Source organism: Alosa pseudoharengus, unplaced genomic scaffold (assembly GCF_046254945.1).
Source record: "Alosa pseudoharengus isolate Yale_2024_CS ecotype anadromous, Long Island Sound unplaced genomic scaffold, YU_APseudo_1.1 YU_APseudo_1.1_scf_22, whole genome shotgun sequence".
NCBI classification, from domain to species: Eukaryota; Metazoa; Chordata; class Actinopteri; order Clupeiformes; family Clupeidae; genus Alosa; species Alosa pseudoharengus.
In genome coordinates this window covers 12,612,970-12,632,172 of record NW_027468680.1, presented here as the reverse complement: position 1 = coordinate 12,632,172, position 19,203 = coordinate 12,612,970, and the positions used below count along the sequence as shown (strand labels likewise).

Below are 19,203 nucleotides of genomic sequence, written 5' to 3'. Positions count from 1 at the left end.
ACTTCCAGCAAAATCCACTTAACTCCTCTGCTTTGACGATGGACACACACAAATACAGTGCTTATAATCAAAACATAGAACTGGCTTGTGTGCACACGCAGATGTGAGACCATCTGTGTGTGCATGTGTGTGCGTGTGTGTGACTTTCAATAATCAACTAAAAGGCCCAAGAAAACCAGGTGGACGCTCTCCCAAGCCAATCGATCTCTCTTGCTCCACAATTTCACGCCGTGTTGAGATAAAAAAAAAAACACACGTTGGAGCCTAATGGCATCCAGATTCAAGACTCGCAGGGGTCCGACATGGGTCTAGACCACAGCACCACTTTTACCAAGGTGCTACAAGTTGTCTAAACTGATTGACTGCACTTTGGAGTCCTTGTCGACAGCTAGGCTCTGTGCATTTATTTATTTCTACACTGGACCTGATTACTCAATGGATCTGTACCTGTTCCATGTGTTATGTCCCAACTAGTTTTCAAACTAACCGATCCTCATACATGTGTTTGTGCGTCTGGTGAGGTGAACACAACAAGCGCCAGCGTATGGGAATCCGTTAGCTTGACATGTTTGTTAGCTTGTCTGGACATTACACCTACGTTCTGGCCCAGAATCACGCTCCAGTCTGAGCTGCTCTCTAACCCATTACTGTAACCCAACTGTCCTCTGATGTAAGGGGACGCTCTTCAGAACCCTGCGGACCGTGAACTCACGAGATGGCGAGTGGCCAGCGAGGAGAGAGGACTGTTTTTTTCACACAAGCTGAGCAGCAAAGCCTAATGAGATTAAGTGGCAACCCCATGTGACAGACGGGGGGGGGGGGGGGGGAAAGTTTTCTTTTGCTGGTATGACGGAAATCTATTACAACCTGGCCTCTTTGGAAAGCAAAGTGAAAGGATGTGATGCAAAACATCTCTGAGAACTAGCAAAACCTGTAGGACACATTCAGGTCCATGCGGAATTTAGATTCCAACTACAAGCATTACATATAGGCTAGTAGACCGCTGACTGAAAACTGAATTCAGTTGTCTAAGGATAGACACTATTTTGTAATCTAGCAGTAGTAATTTAGCTGTAGTCTCTTGAGTCGTAATGTTGTAGGAGTCTGGAGTCAGAGTTCACGGTCTGGTATGTCCCAAGGCCCCCCGTCTGAGATCTGAGGGGTTTTGAAAACAACCTATTAAAAGCACTGGATGTAGTCATGGGCGGACCCAGTCACAGATAACCAAGTTACCAGTGATTAAATCTTCAATGTGGACACAGAGTACTCCCAGTCCGACTGCCTTAGAAGGGAACTCCTGTTTAGGTAACACAATTAAATTAGTGTACAGCTCAAAAGGGCCAGGATGTAGTCGAACACAAAATGTTGACTTCAATGAAAATAAAGGGCAGTTTTAGCCTCTGCTATAGACCACTATACGGGTTTACAATGGATACCATTCATTCTTCAAATAGTTCACATAGTCCTACAGAAAAAAATGCCACCAATGTGACAAAACACTTTGTTTGGACGAATGCTGTGGGACATTACATGCATAACATACTTTGTTTGTACTGGGAGTACCAGGCACACTGTAAATCAAAGCACGAGTTCTAACTATTACCCCGAACACCATTGATTAGCTTTCAGCTGGTTAGGATCAGGTGATCGTTGGCTGACCAATATGTTGACTTTGCATCACTTAATTAATTGTAAAACAGATTGATCTCTTCAGTGAAGCCTGATATGCAAGTACGCAGTACTATAGACTGGAACTAATGGCTGAACTCTGGTTCTGCAGGACGAGTCTCCAGTTAGTGAGCACTGGATTAACCCCAGACCTCTGAGGTCGAGTGTGGCAGCAGACGCATTTCCCTCCCCGGGGTCTCTGCAGTGGAGCTCGGGAGGGACTCGCTCACGCCTGGCCAGCTCAGAGCGCTAAACCCCTCCTGCCTGAGACAGCGTTTCCTTCCAGCAGCACACACACACACACACACACACACACACACACACACACACACACACACACAAACAGAGACACACACACACACACACACACACACACACACACACACACACACACACACACACACACACACACACACACACACACACACACACACACACAGAGACACACACACACACGCACAGCTGAGAGTGCTGAGAGACGAGTTTCCGTTGAATCGCCTCCATGCTAGCCCAAGTCCCTGGGCCCAGTTAAATCATCTGGCTGTTTCCAGATCAGCGCTAGGGGTTCATTCAGAATTCCCTTTGTCATTTTTATTCATGTCTCTTTCCTTCAACAGTCTTTCACCAGGGATATCCCTGCCTGAAGCATGCTTTGAACAGAGGGGGGAGGGGAGGAGCTGGGTTGTAGACTACAGAGGTTTTTTTATTCCGTCTCGCCTGACAACGAATGTATTACAAGTGTAATAGTGGCAAATGGAAAAACTGACAAAAAGCCAGAGAATGAACACTGCGTTTACAGCTGACAGGGAACAGTGTGTGTGCGTGTGCGTGTGCGTGTGTGTGTGTGTGTGTGTGTGTGTGTGTGTGTGTGTGTGTAAAGAAAAAAATATATATTGCCACAGCTCACAACAAGACTGTGCAATGACAATTCACTATGCTCCACAACAACAGTGGCTCTGTCTCTACCGTAAATGTAGCTTCAGCAAATCTCTGTCAAATCTGGGCACTGAATTCTGTATACAAAACATTGAACCGTCACCAAGTAGCATAACGCATAATGATCTCTCAAACCAGCAAACTGCTCCACTGATTCAAGTGCTTCTCGGAAATCTCCAAGGAGCCGACCAGATCCATTTTTACATTTGTCTCAAGTAGTCACAAGAGAGTACATGCATGAATGGTATCATGCAAAGCATGCTATCCCCTCTTAATGGAAAATACTGTTGGGTTTTGATCTTCTTTGAAGTTTTAGTGATTCTATTGTTCGCCGTTAGTGATTCTATTGTTCGTCGTTTTGTGTTTCCTGTGAACTGTGTGTTAGTGCTGCTGACTTCACACTCACCCTGCAGGGTAGGCCACCAGGCCTGAGCGCGGGTCGCTGGCCAATGCTCGGTTCCCCGATGTGGTGATCCCCAAGACCTTCTCAAGCGTAACCTGCGAAACAACATGGGAGAATTGAGTCAACATGGACACGGCCACCTGTATTATCACAAACAGTGGACAACAGTCATTATCATGAGACTAGCATTGACCTGAAGCAGATAGTTGGATTGTTTTGTTGTGTTGCTATTTGCATGTTTGGCAAGCTAGTCTGAGACTCAAGACACACAAAGCAAGCTTATAGAGGAATGTGACTAAGAGACCAGTTCACAGTTCCATGGTGATTTGCCAAGGACATCAACAAACCTTAGCAGGAAAGAATCAAACATTTGATTATTATCTCAATATTTACAAGGAAAAAGTGGAGTTGGAAACAACAAGCAAGGCTATGTTATATTTCCACATAAAAGGGTTTCATAGTGTACTGTTCCAGCAATGTAGGGCACACTTCCCTTGCTCCTTGTTGATTTATATTGAGTGTTTTAACAAGTCGGAAGCTCTCATTGATCAACTCTTCAAACACTATTGCCAAGTAGGCCTTGTGTAACTGTGAATTGTGTAGCGAACCTGAGGACGCTGTATGCGAAACGCGTTTTACTCTGAATAAAATCGAGTAAAAGTCAACAGTGTGCAGTAGAGCGGTCTTATTTTTGCTATTTAGGTATGTTCCTGCAATCTACCTGCACCTAACCAGGCTGTGCGTGGATCTTGGTTTGATTTGGAATAACTTATTAATATATTTGGAATAACTTATTAATATATTTGGACTGCTGATGGACCAGGAGCAGTGACTCTACTTTAGCCCAAATACCGTAAACATGATGAGGAACAACACGCTAAAGATTTGGTCAAGCCAGCTGGAATTAGACACAATGAACTTTGCTGACGGACGATCATTTAAACGTCCAAAGATATTTAAATTGAAAATGTTCAGTCACTTCAGAATTCATAGTGCACTGTAGACTAGAAGCATTATAACAACATCTGGTAAATACCTTCTCCATCTCTGTTTCAAATACTCAACAAAATGATTGCCTAGCTCAACTACAAGATCAAATTTCTTTCAAAGAGCCCAAAAACAAGGTCATGGGGTTAGTCCCCATGGAACAAACATACATATGCTACTTTTAACTTAAAGGTCTGCTAACCACATGCAAATGTGTACGACAGATATGAAGCTTACATACAAACCACAGTGAAGAGCTGATGTTTGCACTAATAATATGAAGAAGAAGAAGAAGAAGAAGAAGAAGAAGAAGAAGAAGAAGAAGAAGAAGAAGAAGAAGAAGAAGAAGAAGAAGAAGAAGAAGAAGAAGAAGAAGAAGAAGAAGAAGAAGAAGAAGAAGAAGAAGAAGAAGAAGAAGAAGAAGAAGAAGAAGAAGAAGAAGAAGAAGAAGAAGAAGAAGAAGAAGAAGAAGAAGAAGAAGAAGAAGAAGAAGAAGAAGAACATTTATTTGTATAGCACCTTTCATACACAGAATGCAGCTCAAAATGCTTTACATTTGGAGCATAGTGAAATATAGTGTAGGCTACATGCAAGAAAAGCACTGTTAATTTAAAGTCCTCAAATCATCAGTAGTGTCAGCTGGGTGTTTCACCAACACTGCATTAAAACAACCTTTACAGTAGGCTAGATAAAGCGAGCAACGTTAGCCTGCATCAGCACTTACAGTGGGTCCTCTGAGCTTAAAAACTGTTCTCGGCTGCAGCATTTTCTCAAAGTGCCCATTTAACTCAGCTCACAGTGTGTTTCCCCTTCCACAGGAAGCCCTGCCTGTGTCCAGCTGTGCCCAGGGGTAAGTCCTGACTGGACACTTCGTGTCGCCACGTCAACAAGCTGATCTAGGTCTGGGTCAAATCCATCAGCCATTTAAAAAGTTAGGTGCATTGTTCTCACAAAAGAATGCACATACTCACTATAGGAAGGGGGAGGCAGACAGAGAGAGAGAGAGAGAGAGAGAGAGAGAGAGAGAGAGAGACAGAGAGACAGAGAGAGAGAGAGAGAGAGAGAGAGAGACAGAGAGAGATAGAAACTTAAGCTAACAGCAGGACACAGCACTGTCCATCCCAGTGACTCTGTCTTACAAATGAGCATGTCAGCTGTGTTCTGACTGTATTTGTTGATCGAGGGAGGCTCATCACATGACAACGCACTTCTTCTTGACTTCTGTGGAAAACACTGCACGGCTTCCACCAGCAGCCCGTATTTTGTGTTTTCATCACCAAGGTTTCATCAAGCACACACTACCACCCCACCACCCCCCTTTTCAATGCTTGTCATGGGCTCAAGGTGATTTCTGGTGCTGCTGTAGCAAGGCCACATGGTAATAACCTTGCTAGCGTGCCTGGCTTACCGAGCAGCGATAAACACATGGCCTGTTTTTTTGCACAGAGCTATTCTGTTATAAATCAAAGAAGCTCACTGCTGATTCTGTCCTCAAAAAAGTCAGAAAAAGTGAATTCAGGTGCATGTAAAACACCAAGGGAACTTCAAAGACCTGCATACTGTATACATTATGTGTTACACTGTAGCCCTGTAACACATAATGTACAGATTAAAGATTTAAAATCCTATATGAAGAAGAATGAATGAGAAAACAGCATCAAGTATTGTGCATGGATCGCTATTTATTTTTTTATGTCTACTAGGTAGACAATAGAGCAATGCCTATTGTTTGAAGCCCAACTTCACCATAACAACAATCATTTTCAGGTGATTCGTGGGTGCCGAAACTCTTGCTGTTTGTTTGGATACAAAGTGTTGCTTAAAGGCATTTACATCCAATGCTGGAAAAAAACACACGCACACCACTGAGACATAGCATGGACCAGCTAGACAGAACATCCTGTGGTGCTAGGAAAGACTGCTTCTGATCGACTCTCTAGCCTAAATCAGAGCTGCCTTGAGGTGGTTTTGCAGATCTATAAGTATTTACAATCAAGCTTATTTTCCTTTGTCTGGTGACAGACTCTGGAGGGGAGCCTTTGTCTGAGGTAGTTGTACAGGCACCCGGACTATTTCTGTTAGCAAGATCAAGACATCCTTTAATACATACTGCAGGTTTATCATCAAGCTTTAAAAAGCCACAACACCTAATATCTTGCTGTGAATCTAAATTAGTCACACACACAGGTCCACACGCTCTGACATACAAAAATAAAATAGTAGCCTACACACACCCTCCTATCAGTGGCACTGGTGTATTGGATGGGTTTAAAAGATAAAATCCTGGTAATTGACTAAAATTTCCACTCACATTTTCTCACATTTTGTACCTCATTTACGCTTCAGTCACATACACCATAACAAAGAAATTCCAAAAGTCCCAAATCCGAAAAAAGATATGGATCCTGTTCCATGGTAATCAACCACTAAGTGATGTGCTAGGCTAGATATTTATGCATAAATATTTAACTAGACTAGGATTGTTTGTAAGATTACATCCCTCATACAGGATGCAATAACAGAAAATATGACCTTTACCTTTTTTATCCCAATGCCACAAATGGAAATCTACTTCCTGTATGTTTGTCATTATGGTCTATCTATGAAAATAACTTTTGGCTTTGAGGGCTTAGAACAATCGAAACAAAAGAGAGAATGTGTAGGTTGACAGCAACCACTATTTGCTCGATCAGGTAAAACCCTCAAAAGAAATCCATCATTAGGTAGGCATGGCGGTTTGAGAGAAACACATCACAAATTCTATGAATTCCAATCTGTTTGCACATTTCAACAAACAGATATCTGTCATACAAATATCTGAGACAAAGATAATAAGGCACAACTGTAACGGAAACCTCTCTACAGGCGTATGCCTATGATCTGTTCTGTTCTGTTCTGATCTCTTTTGGCATTTCAGGTTTATTTTTTTTCCACGATTACCCATCTTCCAAAGTCCTTCAGTGGGAATAGCTACATATATTTGGAGTGATGAGACTCCATTTATCTTGAGGCATGGTCACAGAAGGTCCTCAAATCACTAACACCCCAGAGCTTTGACAGGAAAGTGCAGTTCTGTGCGCCCTGTAGGACTGCACAGACAATAAGGAAGGAATGACACTCTCAAAGTGACTGGAGGACAATGTTGGCTTAGCAGCCACACACAAAGCCATACTGGTGGCAGGCAATGATTTATTAACAATCTTTTCAAAACTAAGCCCATCTGTTTTTTTTTTCATCCTACCTCTCTGCGTTTCCTACGTCTCTGCGTCTCAATGGCCAAAGCATGGAAAAGATTAAACCTTAATTCCAGTTTACAGCATCTTCCTGGGTTTAGGCAGATGCCGTTTTCATATTAAAAAGTGCCAACTGACTGAAAGGCTACCACAGAGTCTTTATAGAGGTGTTATTGAATCCTCCTAATAGGCCACAGCATGCACATCTGCAAGCTGGCAGGCAAAAGCATGCCAAAAACAAAAGTCTCCTCACTCCTGTCTCCCATTCAGCAGTTCATGGCGGGGGGGGGGGCTCCATATTCAGTTTGTGAGGTTAAGGACCTCAGTACAGCTGTAAAATATACTGCTTGCCACATGGTCACTTCACATTTCCATGGTTACCAATCATCAGGGCTGCTTTGGCATAGCCTTGCATTTAGAAATAGCCAGACATTAGCATTCTCTCTGTACTTGTGCCAATACATTATCAATGACATGATCACCAAGGGAAGATCATGCACAGCCTCTGCCTGTGCAGAAACTAGGTGATGCATCAAGAACGTGGCTAGAGGACAACCTTGCAATAAGCTTCATCGTTGTAGAAAATGGTCTGACTGACAATGGTGAAATGTTTCATACCCTATCCCAACCTGTCAAATTTAATCATAGTACAACAACCAGCCGATTTCTAAAAGAATTGCTTGGGCAACATAAAATATCGAGACAGACCTGTTTCGTAATCATGTAAGTTCAGAAGATGGGGCAATTGGCAAATGGTAACCTACAGTAGGCTATGCGGCATCGTTGACAATATTGCCGGCGAATGTGTTCGGATTGTTGGTCAGCTGTAGCTAGCTGGTTAGGCTTACATACCTTGTTAGAAAGGTTCTCCTTGTTGTTCCCAGGTTTACTTCTTCTCAGTTTTATAGATGGTGAACGTAGCAGACTTTTAATCCGACTTTTAATTGTAGAACCTTCCACCGTCATCTTGGAATTTTTGTCAAGTATAAATGAAGAATTCATGAGTCCAAACAGCTTTCCAGGCAGTCTAGTGGAGAACTTGAAAGACGGATACCTATGATATTAAAACTAGCTATTCATAATATTTCCTTAAATATACCGCTCGTACATAGGGACTGAGACACGGCTAGCTATCGTCGTCCTACGAAACCAATGTCTCTGAATGTTGTCCGACCGTTCTGCAGGTCATAGTCGACTCCCGCGACGTTGTTTCCATTGAATGCATCTCCGAGAAATTAACAATGTTTCATTTCTAAAGTCAGCAATTCTTTGCTGAACAGGTCATAGAGCTCCGCAGCCCAACAGTGTCTTGTGCCATCTCCTCCTCCACGTCTCCTATAATCAGACAAACACGTTTAGCGGCGCAGCAGCAAAGCACAGCACTGTATCTGGTTGGTCGGAAGCCCTCAAAGCCTCTGAGGGGAAAAAAATCCCTTGCTACAGCTGTCTTCTGCGAGCCGGTGTACAGTAGCTAGCTTTTACGAATGAATCTGATTTCGTTTTGTACACATTCAACATTGGTTATGATGGCGAATATCCTTTCCAACAGATAGATGATCATAGATTAAACAATTCACCTCAACCTTTGATTTAGACGACAGAATCAAATTGCAATAATCTTTCTGACAGCTTGCCATCATATTCTTATTCAGACACCGTAGGCCAGGCTCATAACATAAATATACTTCATATTTGTCTTCGTCTCTTGCAGCTGGCATGAATGAACTTACGTTAACAGAGATAGACGGGCTCTGACGTTACTGTATACATGTCCAGAAAAAAGAAGCACTGTTGAGCTAGCCAGCTTTGTAACAAAACAGCTAATGTGTGTGACTAGCGAATTAAAGGTTTTAAACGATTTGCAATTCGTTTCTCTTCAGTGCTTTATCAGAACCCACCCAAGTGGAAAGAGGCATATGATTGTGATATAACCAGTTCAAAGCCAGACATAGATATATTACATCTGGAATTAGCTTGCTAACAGCATCTAAAAGTTGCTCAACGTTACAGAGCAGGCGCATGTCTGTCAGCTGATCAGTTGTTTGCAGAGCTTTCTCTCAGAAACCCAAATCATAGAAATGGCGCAAAACAGGTCTTGGCTTAACTGCACACAGCCCTACGTGTAACGCAAAATCCAACACATAAAAAGCTCGCAAAACAACAATTTCGTTCAGATGATGGTGGTCTACTAGCCTACTACATCCCTCCCTTCACCATCCTACATAAGGGAACAAGTTGCATATATCTCAAAAACAACAGCACTGCCCCCTAGTGACAAAGTAAGACTTTACACATTGTTCTCAGATAATTTACATAGACTGTAATAATGTGCCACATACTCTGCTAATTTCTTAGCAGGCTAGCGTATGTATTCCAACTCACCGTGCCACGTTCTTTCTTTAAAGACAAAAAAGGTCTAGTAGCCAAGCTTATGATGCTTCGAACGCTTATCTTTTGAAAGTAAATTAGAATTAGATTTTTGAATAAGAAGCTGTGGGTTCATATGGGGGGGAGGTGTGTGTGTGTGTGCTGGGGGGTGAACTGTATGAACTGAACGCATAAAAAATGGACAGCCAGGCACAAAGGAAATACAACATTTATTGATTATAAGCCACCATTATATAAACATGAATAGGTTTGATTCAGTTATTTTAAAATTACAACATGCGACCCCAAATCAAATGCAAATAAAAACAGAATGTGATAATATAGCCTACAAGTTTGGTAAACCCATATTTAGCAGCAAAAAGGACAAAGACAACATATCAAATGTTGAAAATGAAAATGTTGACTATTTTATGGTAAATTATGTTCATTTTGAATTTGATGCCAGCAACATGCTTCAAAAAAAGTTGGGACAGGGGTGTTTACCACTCTGCTGCTTCACCTCTTCATTTAACAAAATTCTGTTTAGGAAATGTTTAAGAACTGAGGAGACCAGTTACAGTTTTGAGAATGAAATGTTGTCCCATTCTTGCCCGATATAGGATTTCAGTTGCTCAACATGGGGTATTCTTAATCATGTTTTTCATTCCATGATGCACCTAATTTGACAGGTCTGGACTGCAGAAGCCATTTTAGCACCTGGACTCATCCTCTATGGAGACATACTGTTTTAAATATGTACAGAATTAATTTTGGTATTGTTTTCCTGAAATATTCAATGTCTTCTCTCGAAAAGACATTGCCTGGATGGCAGTAGCCTATATGTTACTCAAAACCTGTAGGCCTACATTCAGAATTGATTGTGCCTTGCCAGATGTGCAAGATGTCCATGCTGTAGGCACTAATGCACCTCCACACCATCATAGATGTTGGGTTTCGAACTATGAGCTACACCAGGCGCGTAACTGAAGCACTAAAACAAGTTGGATATTGGATACTTGGATAGGCCCTCTCCTCTTTAGCCCAGATGAGTCCATGATTTCCAAAACACAGCACATTTTGATTGGTCTAACCACAGGCCCCTTTTCCACTTTACCTCAGTCCATTTTAAACAAGCTCAGGTCCAAATAAGACGGTAGACGGTAGTATTTTTGTATCATGTCACGAAGTTTTCGTGAGCCCATACAATAATTGTCTTTACAGAAATAGGTCTGGTTTTAATTCAGTGCCATCTGAGGTCCAGAAGACCACGGCCATCCAATATTGTTTTTCAGCTCTATCCCTTTTGCAAAGATTTCTCTGAATTCTCTGAATATTTTAATATTATGTACTGTAGATAATGAACTCCCCAAATACTTCGCAATTTCATGTTAAGAAGCATTAAAATTAAAGTTTTTGTCAACACATTTTTACACAGTGATGAATACCCCTACATCTTTACTTCTAAGTACCCAATCATGTTGCCAGTTGTGGAACATCCCTCTTGTTTTCATTACACAACTTTTCCAGTATTTTGTTGCCCCACCCCAACTTTATTTGAAACGTGTTGCTGGTATCAAATTCAAAATGAACATATTTTCCATGAAATAGTCAAATTTGTCATTTTTGTCTGTGTCCTTTTTGCAGATAAATATGAGTTTACAAGATTTGCAGATTATTACATTCTGTTTTTATTCGCATTTTACACAACGTCCCAACTTTTTCTGATTTGGGGTTGTATGACCACATCTCCAGTATGCATTTTATCTAAATCAAATTACGGTTATATGAGCCCTGTGGAAAGTACACTACCAGTTTGGAGATACTTAGAAATATCCATTCCACTCCATTATAGACAAAATACCAGCAGAGATTACATTATGTGCTTACATAATTGCAAAAGGGTTCTCCAATGTTTTCTCAGTTAGCCTTTTAAAATTATATCAGATTAGTAAACAGAATGTGCCTTTGCAACATTGGATGAATGGTTGCTGATAACGGGCAATGTAGATATTGCATTAAAGATCAGCCATTTCTTTCTACAGTCAAGAACCCTTTTGCAATTATGTAAGCACATAATGTAATCTGAAAACTGCTGCCCAGATTTAAAAAAAACAATGCAAATGATCTCAACTGGTATTCTCTCTATAATAGAGTGGAATGGAAATTTCTGAGTGTCTCCAAACTTTTGACCGGTAGTGTATATCTAAACATACTTTATTCAACAAGCTTATTCTTTTTCTTAGGACTGTTGGTGATTTTGATCACACTGATGGGCTCCACAGTTTTTCCTCCAAAGTCTTCTTTCTTTGCCATATGCCAAAACTTCCTTCCCTGGCTCATCACCCGGTCCACTCCCTTGCACACCATTTCCCCAAATCCCTGTTGAATGTGGTAAATCAGTGGATCCAGACAAGCGTTCAGGACATGCAGTAACTGTGACGCCTCGGTTAGCAGATTCACCACGTGTGCCACCCAGCATGTGTTGTTACAGTCGTTGAGGGTGAAGAAGATGATGCAGGCGATGATGTGCAGCAACTGCCCCGGCACCCAGCACACCAGGAAGTTGGCAATGAAGACCGAGATCAGCCAGATGGTCTTGTCCCGACCATGCATGCTGCCACCCCCACCGCCAGCCTGGCTCCACTGCTGCCGGGACTGCTTCACGCGGGCCATGATCTTCACATAGCACGGGATGACCAGCAACAGGGGAACAGACACCTGGATAGAGTAGTAGGACAGCAGGTTGTAGGTGGCTCCCGTGGACCTGTACCTCGAAATGACCACCGCCCCACAAAAGGGGATCTTGTCCCTCCTCCGCACCCTGCTGATGATGTTGGGGTAGCTGAGGTAGATGAGGAGGGTGGTGGTGGTCCAGAGGAGCAGGGAGACCAGGACGGCGTTGCGTGGTGTGCGGATCATGCGCGACTCCAGGGGGAACACGATGGCCAGGAAGCGGTCAACGCTGACGGCACAGATGAACATGGTGCTGGACGTGAGCCCCACAAAGTATATGATCTTCACCAGGACGCACATGGACTCGCTCATTGTCCAGTGATAGTCTGTGCTCATATAGACCGCCCAGGGTACGATAGACACCAGGTAGGCCAGGTCACACAGTGCCAGGTTCAGGACCCCGATGGAGCCGATGCTCCAGGGTCGGCTGTGAAACAGGCAGACCCAAACACTTCCCAGGTTCCCAACTATGCCCAGGAGAGTCAGCATGTAGAAGATGGGAGGAATGACACTGGCCATGTACAGGCGGTTGGATTTGCAGTGCATATATGGCACCAGAGGCAGGCTCAAGTCCCTTACCCTGGTGCAATTGTTTGTCCAGTATTCACTGTTCTTTAGCTCAGACATGACCTGTCACTGGAATGACTCTTAGGCAACCTGAAAGGATTGAATATAGTTATCTCAACAATGATGACAATAGCGTTCCCTAAAAGAGAATGTTTCCTATTTTTATTTCAACATCGTCATAGAATCAGTTTAAAAACAAGTTGATTATTATGCAGTTTAAAAGTCTAAAATCAGTATAAGATGTAAGATGATGTGAAGAGATTTACAGTTTCAAGATGCAGTGCTACAGACATACCACACAACTCACCATCAGAAGAAGTTGAGATTCAAAGGCACAAACACATTGTTGTTCCGGGTTTATAAACCCTCCTCTCCTGTCCTTTTGTCTCTTGGGATTACACATGAAGCTAAAATTCACTCTAAGCTTTTAGAGAGCATTAGATGAAGGTCATCGGATGTCAATTACATGCTCCATAACCAGTCCCAAAGGTACTATGTAAATGTCAAGAACAACACAACTGAGGGTTAGTGTGTTAGCCTAGTCCAAGTTTTTTCCAGAACAATTGTTAGTGGCTGTTGACTACAAAACAAGTGTGAGGTGCAGGTCATTTTTAACTGTATGGGTGCATTGCAGTGTTATAACTATTAAGTTGTTACCCGGTGGTTAAAACCAGACTCATTCACTTCACTTCGACAGGACACAAGTTTGGGAAACGTTTCCAACACTAGCAAGGTGACGGATGCAGACATAGCGTTAACTATGAAATCATTGGTCCAGCCTAACCGAGCATATCGTTTCTTGGTGTTTTAGGCCCCCAACGTTGTCTTAGAGGCAGCGCTGCCTGGAAGGTGCTAGGGTGAGGCATGAGTTAAGGTTAGGGTTAGGATTAGGTGCATTTAAGTCGAAGGTGGCAGCGCTGCCTCAAAGACAACGTTGGGGGCTTAAAACACCATCGAGCAATAATATCGATCAGGGATTCTTACCTTCCAAACTGACAAGAAACAGCATACAATGAAGATAGGCCTACATTTGCTATAAATAAATGTACATATTCTTCAGACTATACATTTTTGATGTTTGCAAGCCTTGCAACTATCATTTACCACAGCCAGATTTCGCAACTATAGTCATCCCCTCTCGTCGCTGATTGGCCTGACCTTTTTGGGTTCTGATGGAAACGTTAGTGAAATATGGTGTTCCAGTCTAGTATCTCCCTGAAAAGATATCTAGGTGGGCGTGGCCAGGCTAAATCACTTGTACTTGTCATGGTTCAATCTACATACACATTTACAAATATCCAGGTAAATGTACCGACGCTTGGTTGCATGTCTCAGCCAGTTTTGTGAGGTCACGGTGATCCTGACCTTTGACCAATATCTTCTCAGTTTATTCAGAGTCCATGTAAATGTTTTTGCTAAATTTGAAGAATGTCCCTCGAGACGTTTCTGAAATTCCAGTGTTTTTGAGATGTCACATTAAGGAAAATGGATGTACATGAGGTCACGGTGACCTTTGACCACCAAAATCTGATCAGTTCATCTTTGAGTCCAAATGAGCGTTTGCATGAAAAAGAAATTCCCTCAAGATGTTCTTAAGAAATCAAGTTCACAAGAATGAGACACAGACATGGAAGCATTAACACACTCTGGGTACCATCCAAGTTTAACACACACCTTTATTTACTCATCAAGGACACTTCAGCTCTTGTTCTAGTCTGTCAGTCAGTGTAACACTGTCTACATATGAACATCTTACAAAAATATTTTCAAGCTTAGTACAAAAACCAGCACACAACCCTCTTTATTTACAGATCTTTTTCTTTTAGAGTATAAACAAACATTATATACTGGACATATCAGGCTTATTCATAGAGGAAACCCCAAACAATTCTTAATGTGACCGATAAACATACAAAAACTGACAAAATGTACATGCTAAATCTTGCAGTATTCACAGTAATGAACTATAGACAATGTCCTTCTCAAGATATTTACACACAGATATGCACTTTGTACTTCTGCAACCAAAGATTGCAAAAACTGAACACAGGACTTGCATAAGGAATATATCCTGTAGTGAAACGACAATAACCCACACTGTGTCGATGTGCTCAGGTTGTTTTTGGGAATGACCAAGTAAACTATGGGTACGTAGATAATACTGGTGATGGGGTTCCTATGCGTTTTAACTGTGCATTATTTTGTACAATAATTCAATTAACCCTAGTAGACTGCAAAGAAAGTGGTAGGACAGATCATTCAACCAACCAATTATAGAGCTGGATTGCTTGACTAAAATCTTTCGATAGGTGGTGGGTGATCAACAAACTTGTCTGAGTCCCTTTGAAATCTTGCACACAAACCATGGTGGTCCAAAACACTGAAAACTGCAGTGATAACAACCTGCGCTTCTCTGAGCCAGCAACTCAAGGGTAAAAAGATGAACAAGCACAAAAGTCATGACCCTATACTAAGAACTATACTGTATTATTGCATTATTAGCGTTAAAACATTGCCATCCTCAAGGGCTTCATAGTGTATGTTTCTCATAATCATGATAAAAGATAGCGTGAAATGTTAAGATAGGCGGACTCTTAACGCTTCACAGTTCATTGGAAAAACAAATGTCTACACAAAAGGTCAACTACCCCAGCATCTCCCTACAGATGTTTGTACAAAGTCACATGGGACACAGCCTTTATTACACTGTTGTGTTGTGAATAATTGTTAAACAGAGTTTCAAGTGTGACAAAGGGAGCAGCGACTCACACCCAAAGGCTAAATCTGTCTGCCAAACTTACATTCATCTTTGAACTAGCTTAGTTATCTCCTATGCTTTAAAGGTGGTCTCTGCTCCAATATGGAGAGACCCCACCACACCTACATAAAAATGCAAAAGATGTTTAGAAGAAAAGGTGACATATGAACACAATCTCCATCTCGGAGGCATAACTATTTCGTATAAGCCATTTACATCTCATGTTTCAAGTAGATTGTTATGTATTGCATGTCCTCTTCCCGACAAGAGGAAAAACAACTGTAACCGAAACACCAAAAAAACTAAACAATATATACGCTTTTTTTAAAAGATTCAACACAAACCAAAAGAAAAACAGCAGGTTCAAGTATTACCTATACTTTCTGAATTTCTTATATCTTCCTCATCTTAAGATGTGTATGTTTTCCCTGTTTTAGGATATATTACTGAAATTAGGACAAACACGTCTTTGGGATAAGCAGGTAGGCACATCAGGCAGTGCTTGTTTTAAAAAAACAAGCCGAACAGAAACAAAAATACAGACACACAAACATGAGAGTTTCTCTTCCATCAATTTAAATATACATCAGATTAAGAACAAATCCCTGATTGCTTTGCTACCAAAAAACCCCAAACCAAACCAAAATAAAACAAAACAAAACAAGGACAACGTCTACTGGGTTGAGCCAGTTCCCCGACTTAGAGGTACCTGTGGTGTGGCCTTCAAGCCCAAAGGAACAAGTTTGGGCATAGGTCGCCATGACGAGTTGTCCTTGAGCGACGGGGCCACAGGTGGCGCTACACTTCCTGCCTTCATCTGCAGGAGAGGTGGCGGGGCCAATGCATCACCTTTGGCAGCACTGGGCGTTGTTGGTGGACTCTGTCCGTTTGTGGTCGTGGAAGGGACCGGAACAGGGGTGAGCAGCGGAGTGGGCCCGGAAGCGGGTGCCACCTTCACGACTGGTTCTGATCCGACCGCTGCTTTGACAGGATCATCCACTGCCGTCTGGGTTTTGTGACTAGACGTAGATTTCGTGGGGGTGGAGGTCGTGGAATCGTCATCGTCCAGGCGGAGGAACAAGGGGCTGAGGGAACGTTCGTCGTCCAGTGCCACACCCCTTGGCTGGTCCACCAGGACCTCGCCTGGCTCTGGTGGTGGCGGGATGTCACCAGGAGTGGACGGCTTGGACCCATCGCCGCCCAACTGCTGGTTGAGGAACACGATCTCATTGAGCAGCGACATCAGAGTGGGGTCAACATTCCCCTCTTTCGTCAGCGCTTCACTGGTTTCCTCCTCGTCTCCTTCGTCTTCTTCGTTACCTTCTAGATCAGCTGAGGCCTTCAGATGAGCGGTGAGCTCCCTGACTACGGTCAGCGGCCCATCCGGGACCTCTCCCTCCTCTAGTATATCTGTACTCGGAGGGGCTGGTGTGCTTACTGTGGCCAAGGGTAAGCAAACAGCAGGATCAGTCTTTTCCTGGGCTGTGATATTACTACTTGTGACCGAGTTTTCCATGGTAGGTACCAAGGACATGACCGTTACTATCTTGGGTAGACTGATGGCATTCGCTGAAAGGTTATAAAAACATTGATCAGAAACACTGAAAAGTACTGGAGACTGAAATACAGTAGTAGACAGTATAATTTACTGACTAAAGACTCATTTTCAGAGATCCTAAGATTCCCTATCACCATTTCAAACACATTTGCCATTTTGACAATTAAATAAGGCTGTATTCAGGTCAAAAGTTTTCATTGTAATTAGCTTATGTATAGCTAAACAAATTGATCAAGTCTTTGTCTCAGAACTCAAACATTCTCAAGCAGTTGAGTGTGAGAACTATGTGACAGAGAGAACCATGACAGAGTAAAAATATCTAATTCATTCAATTTAATTCTGACTAAAAGTCAAACTACCTGCTGGTTTGTCCACTTTTGGAGTTTGGTCAGACACGAGGGAATGAGTACCCTCTAGCTGAATGGCCTTTGGCACAGCCGGGACTCTGATGCTCACCGCAGCCACGCCTTGGAGAAAAACAGCACACGCCTAATTGATCATTGCTGAGAACCAATCCCCTTGAAAAATTGCTACAACAAGGCCAGTCTATGTGCAATTAAACAGTTGGCCGTAACAAACTGTAAATATTAATCGTGCTATGTTCAAAACTATAACAAATGCCCAAAACAAAGCTACTACCTAACGCAGGTAATACAAGTGTCACATAATCCAAATGGGGAAGTCAGGTCACCACACTCGCGGATATAACAACTGAAAGATTTCAAGGTATACCTGGCGTAGATGACTTGTGACCTGGGAGGCTGGAAAGGGAGGCCAGGGGCAGGAGAGAGTGCAGGGGGTTGGACAGCGTGATGATCTGCTGGCCGGGCAACATGGGGTTTATAACCGCGAACGCTGAAGCGGGCACTGGAGGCGGAGCTGCTGGGGGTTCTACTGGAGGGGCTAGAAACGAGAGAAATGAGTTCATGGTCAACATCCAGTTACAAAACCAGTTACAATACTTTAGTGTAAAAGGATTCCCCAAACTTGAGAGGTTAACAATCTTTAAACTGATATACTAGTCATGTATAAAACTATGACAAAAGACATTTGATTATCATGTGCTGGTATTGATCCAATACATTTCAGTCTATTCGTCTCCGTTTGCAAACTGCCAAAAAAAAAGCTCACCGAAAGAGAAGAAGGGTTCACTGGCCTGTTCTTCTTCTTCAGTGAGTGTTTTTTTAGCAGTTTGCAAACGGAGTGCATTACCACCACCATCTGCTGGACTAAGGTGTAATGGCAAGTGTACCCTTTAGCCTCGTAATGGCCACCGGGTGAATAAGGCGAATAGTGATATAGCCTACTCATGGCTAATGGAAAAGTACTGTGGAAAAAATAGGTTCAAACTTGGTCACGGGATAAAATGAAAATGGGCGCCAACCAAACAGTGTCTCTGATTAAACAAATATTGCTATACAAATAATTAAATGGTGTTCAATTAAATACTGACCTCTGGACCTCTTACTGAGGATGTTGGGCAGTATTTTAGGCCGCTTCTCTGGACGCGGAGCTACCAAAGGAGCCTGGTAGGTTGGGGGAGGGGCAGGCTGCTGGGCAGGCCAACGCTTGGCATCAGGGCCATGCTTGGAGCCTGCTGTGGCTGAAGGAGTGGGGGAAGAGGATTTTTCAGAGCTAGGGACTGGTGGGCAGACAATTAGCTCTTTCGGTAGTGACAACACAGACAGTTGTTGCTTCCGCTTCCTGTGTTCCTCGATGACCTTCTGCCTGCCGCTGATCTCCTGCAGCTTTTTTAGAATCATCTCCTCAGACTTCCCTGTAGACAACAAGAGCCAGACAATATTGTAACACTGGATGAGGCTCTGTTTGCCCTTGAAATCACCACATCATGTTGCAGGTACCCAGGGACAGCTAAACTGCTTTTCTTAAAATGTGCCACTATGTCTGTACAAACACATTATGAAAATCATATCATAAAAAGACAAAGAATTGGACAAGAATAAATCAACCATAATTTCCTACAATTGTATTC

General features: G+C 42.6%; 3 protein-coding genes across 5 annotated transcripts in view; all 3 read right to left on the bottom strand.

The window, feature by feature from the left end:
* mapkbp1 (mitogen-activated protein kinase binding protein 1) overlaps positions 1–8,565 on the bottom strand; it is a 52,082-nt gene extending 43,517 nt beyond the window's left edge. The window contains exons 1-2 of one of the 2 annotated variants that reach the window (XM_076300589.1): positions 8,080–8,565; positions 3,011–3,102 (exon numbers count right to left, since the gene is read on the bottom strand). In XM_076300589.1, coding sequence (XP_076156704.1) covers positions 3,011–3,102; positions 8,080–8,229 — 242 coding nt within the window. In that variant the 5' untranslated portion in view covers positions 8,230–8,565. Of the gene's footprint in view, positions 1–3,010; positions 3,103–4,718; positions 5,114–8,079 lie in introns of those variants that run through there. The other variant, XM_076300590.1, reaches the window with a different exon arrangement.
* A 3,243-nt stretch (positions 8,566–11,808) lies between these two features.
* On the bottom strand, positions 11,809–12,954 carry LOC143139546 (C-C chemokine receptor type 5-like). The gene has a single exon (XM_076300127.1). The coding sequence runs from the start codon at positions 12,952–12,954 to the stop codon at positions 11,809–11,811; it is 1,146 nt and encodes a 381-aa protein (XP_076156242.1).
* Positions 12,955–14,552: 1,598 nt separating this feature from the next.
* mgaa (MAX dimerization protein MGA a) overlaps positions 14,553–19,203 on the bottom strand; it is a 29,691-nt gene continuing 25,040 nt past the window's right edge. For both annotated transcript variants that reach the window (XM_076300587.1, XM_076300588.1), the window contains 4 exons: positions 18,664–18,987; positions 17,943–18,113; positions 17,570–17,677; positions 14,553–17,221 (listed from right to left, as the gene is read on the bottom strand). In XM_076300587.1, coding sequence (XP_076156702.1) covers positions 16,326–17,221; positions 17,570–17,677; positions 17,943–18,113; positions 18,664–18,987 — 1,499 coding nt within the window. In that variant the 3' untranslated portion in view covers positions 14,553–16,325. The remainder of the gene's footprint in view (positions 17,222–17,569; positions 17,678–17,942; positions 18,114–18,663; positions 18,988–19,203) is intronic.

Coding starts and splice junctions, on each gene's coding strand:
- LOC143139546 (XM_076300127.1), bottom strand. CDS start 12,954: ATGTCTGAGCTAAAGAACAGTGAATACTGGACAAACAATTGCACCAGG.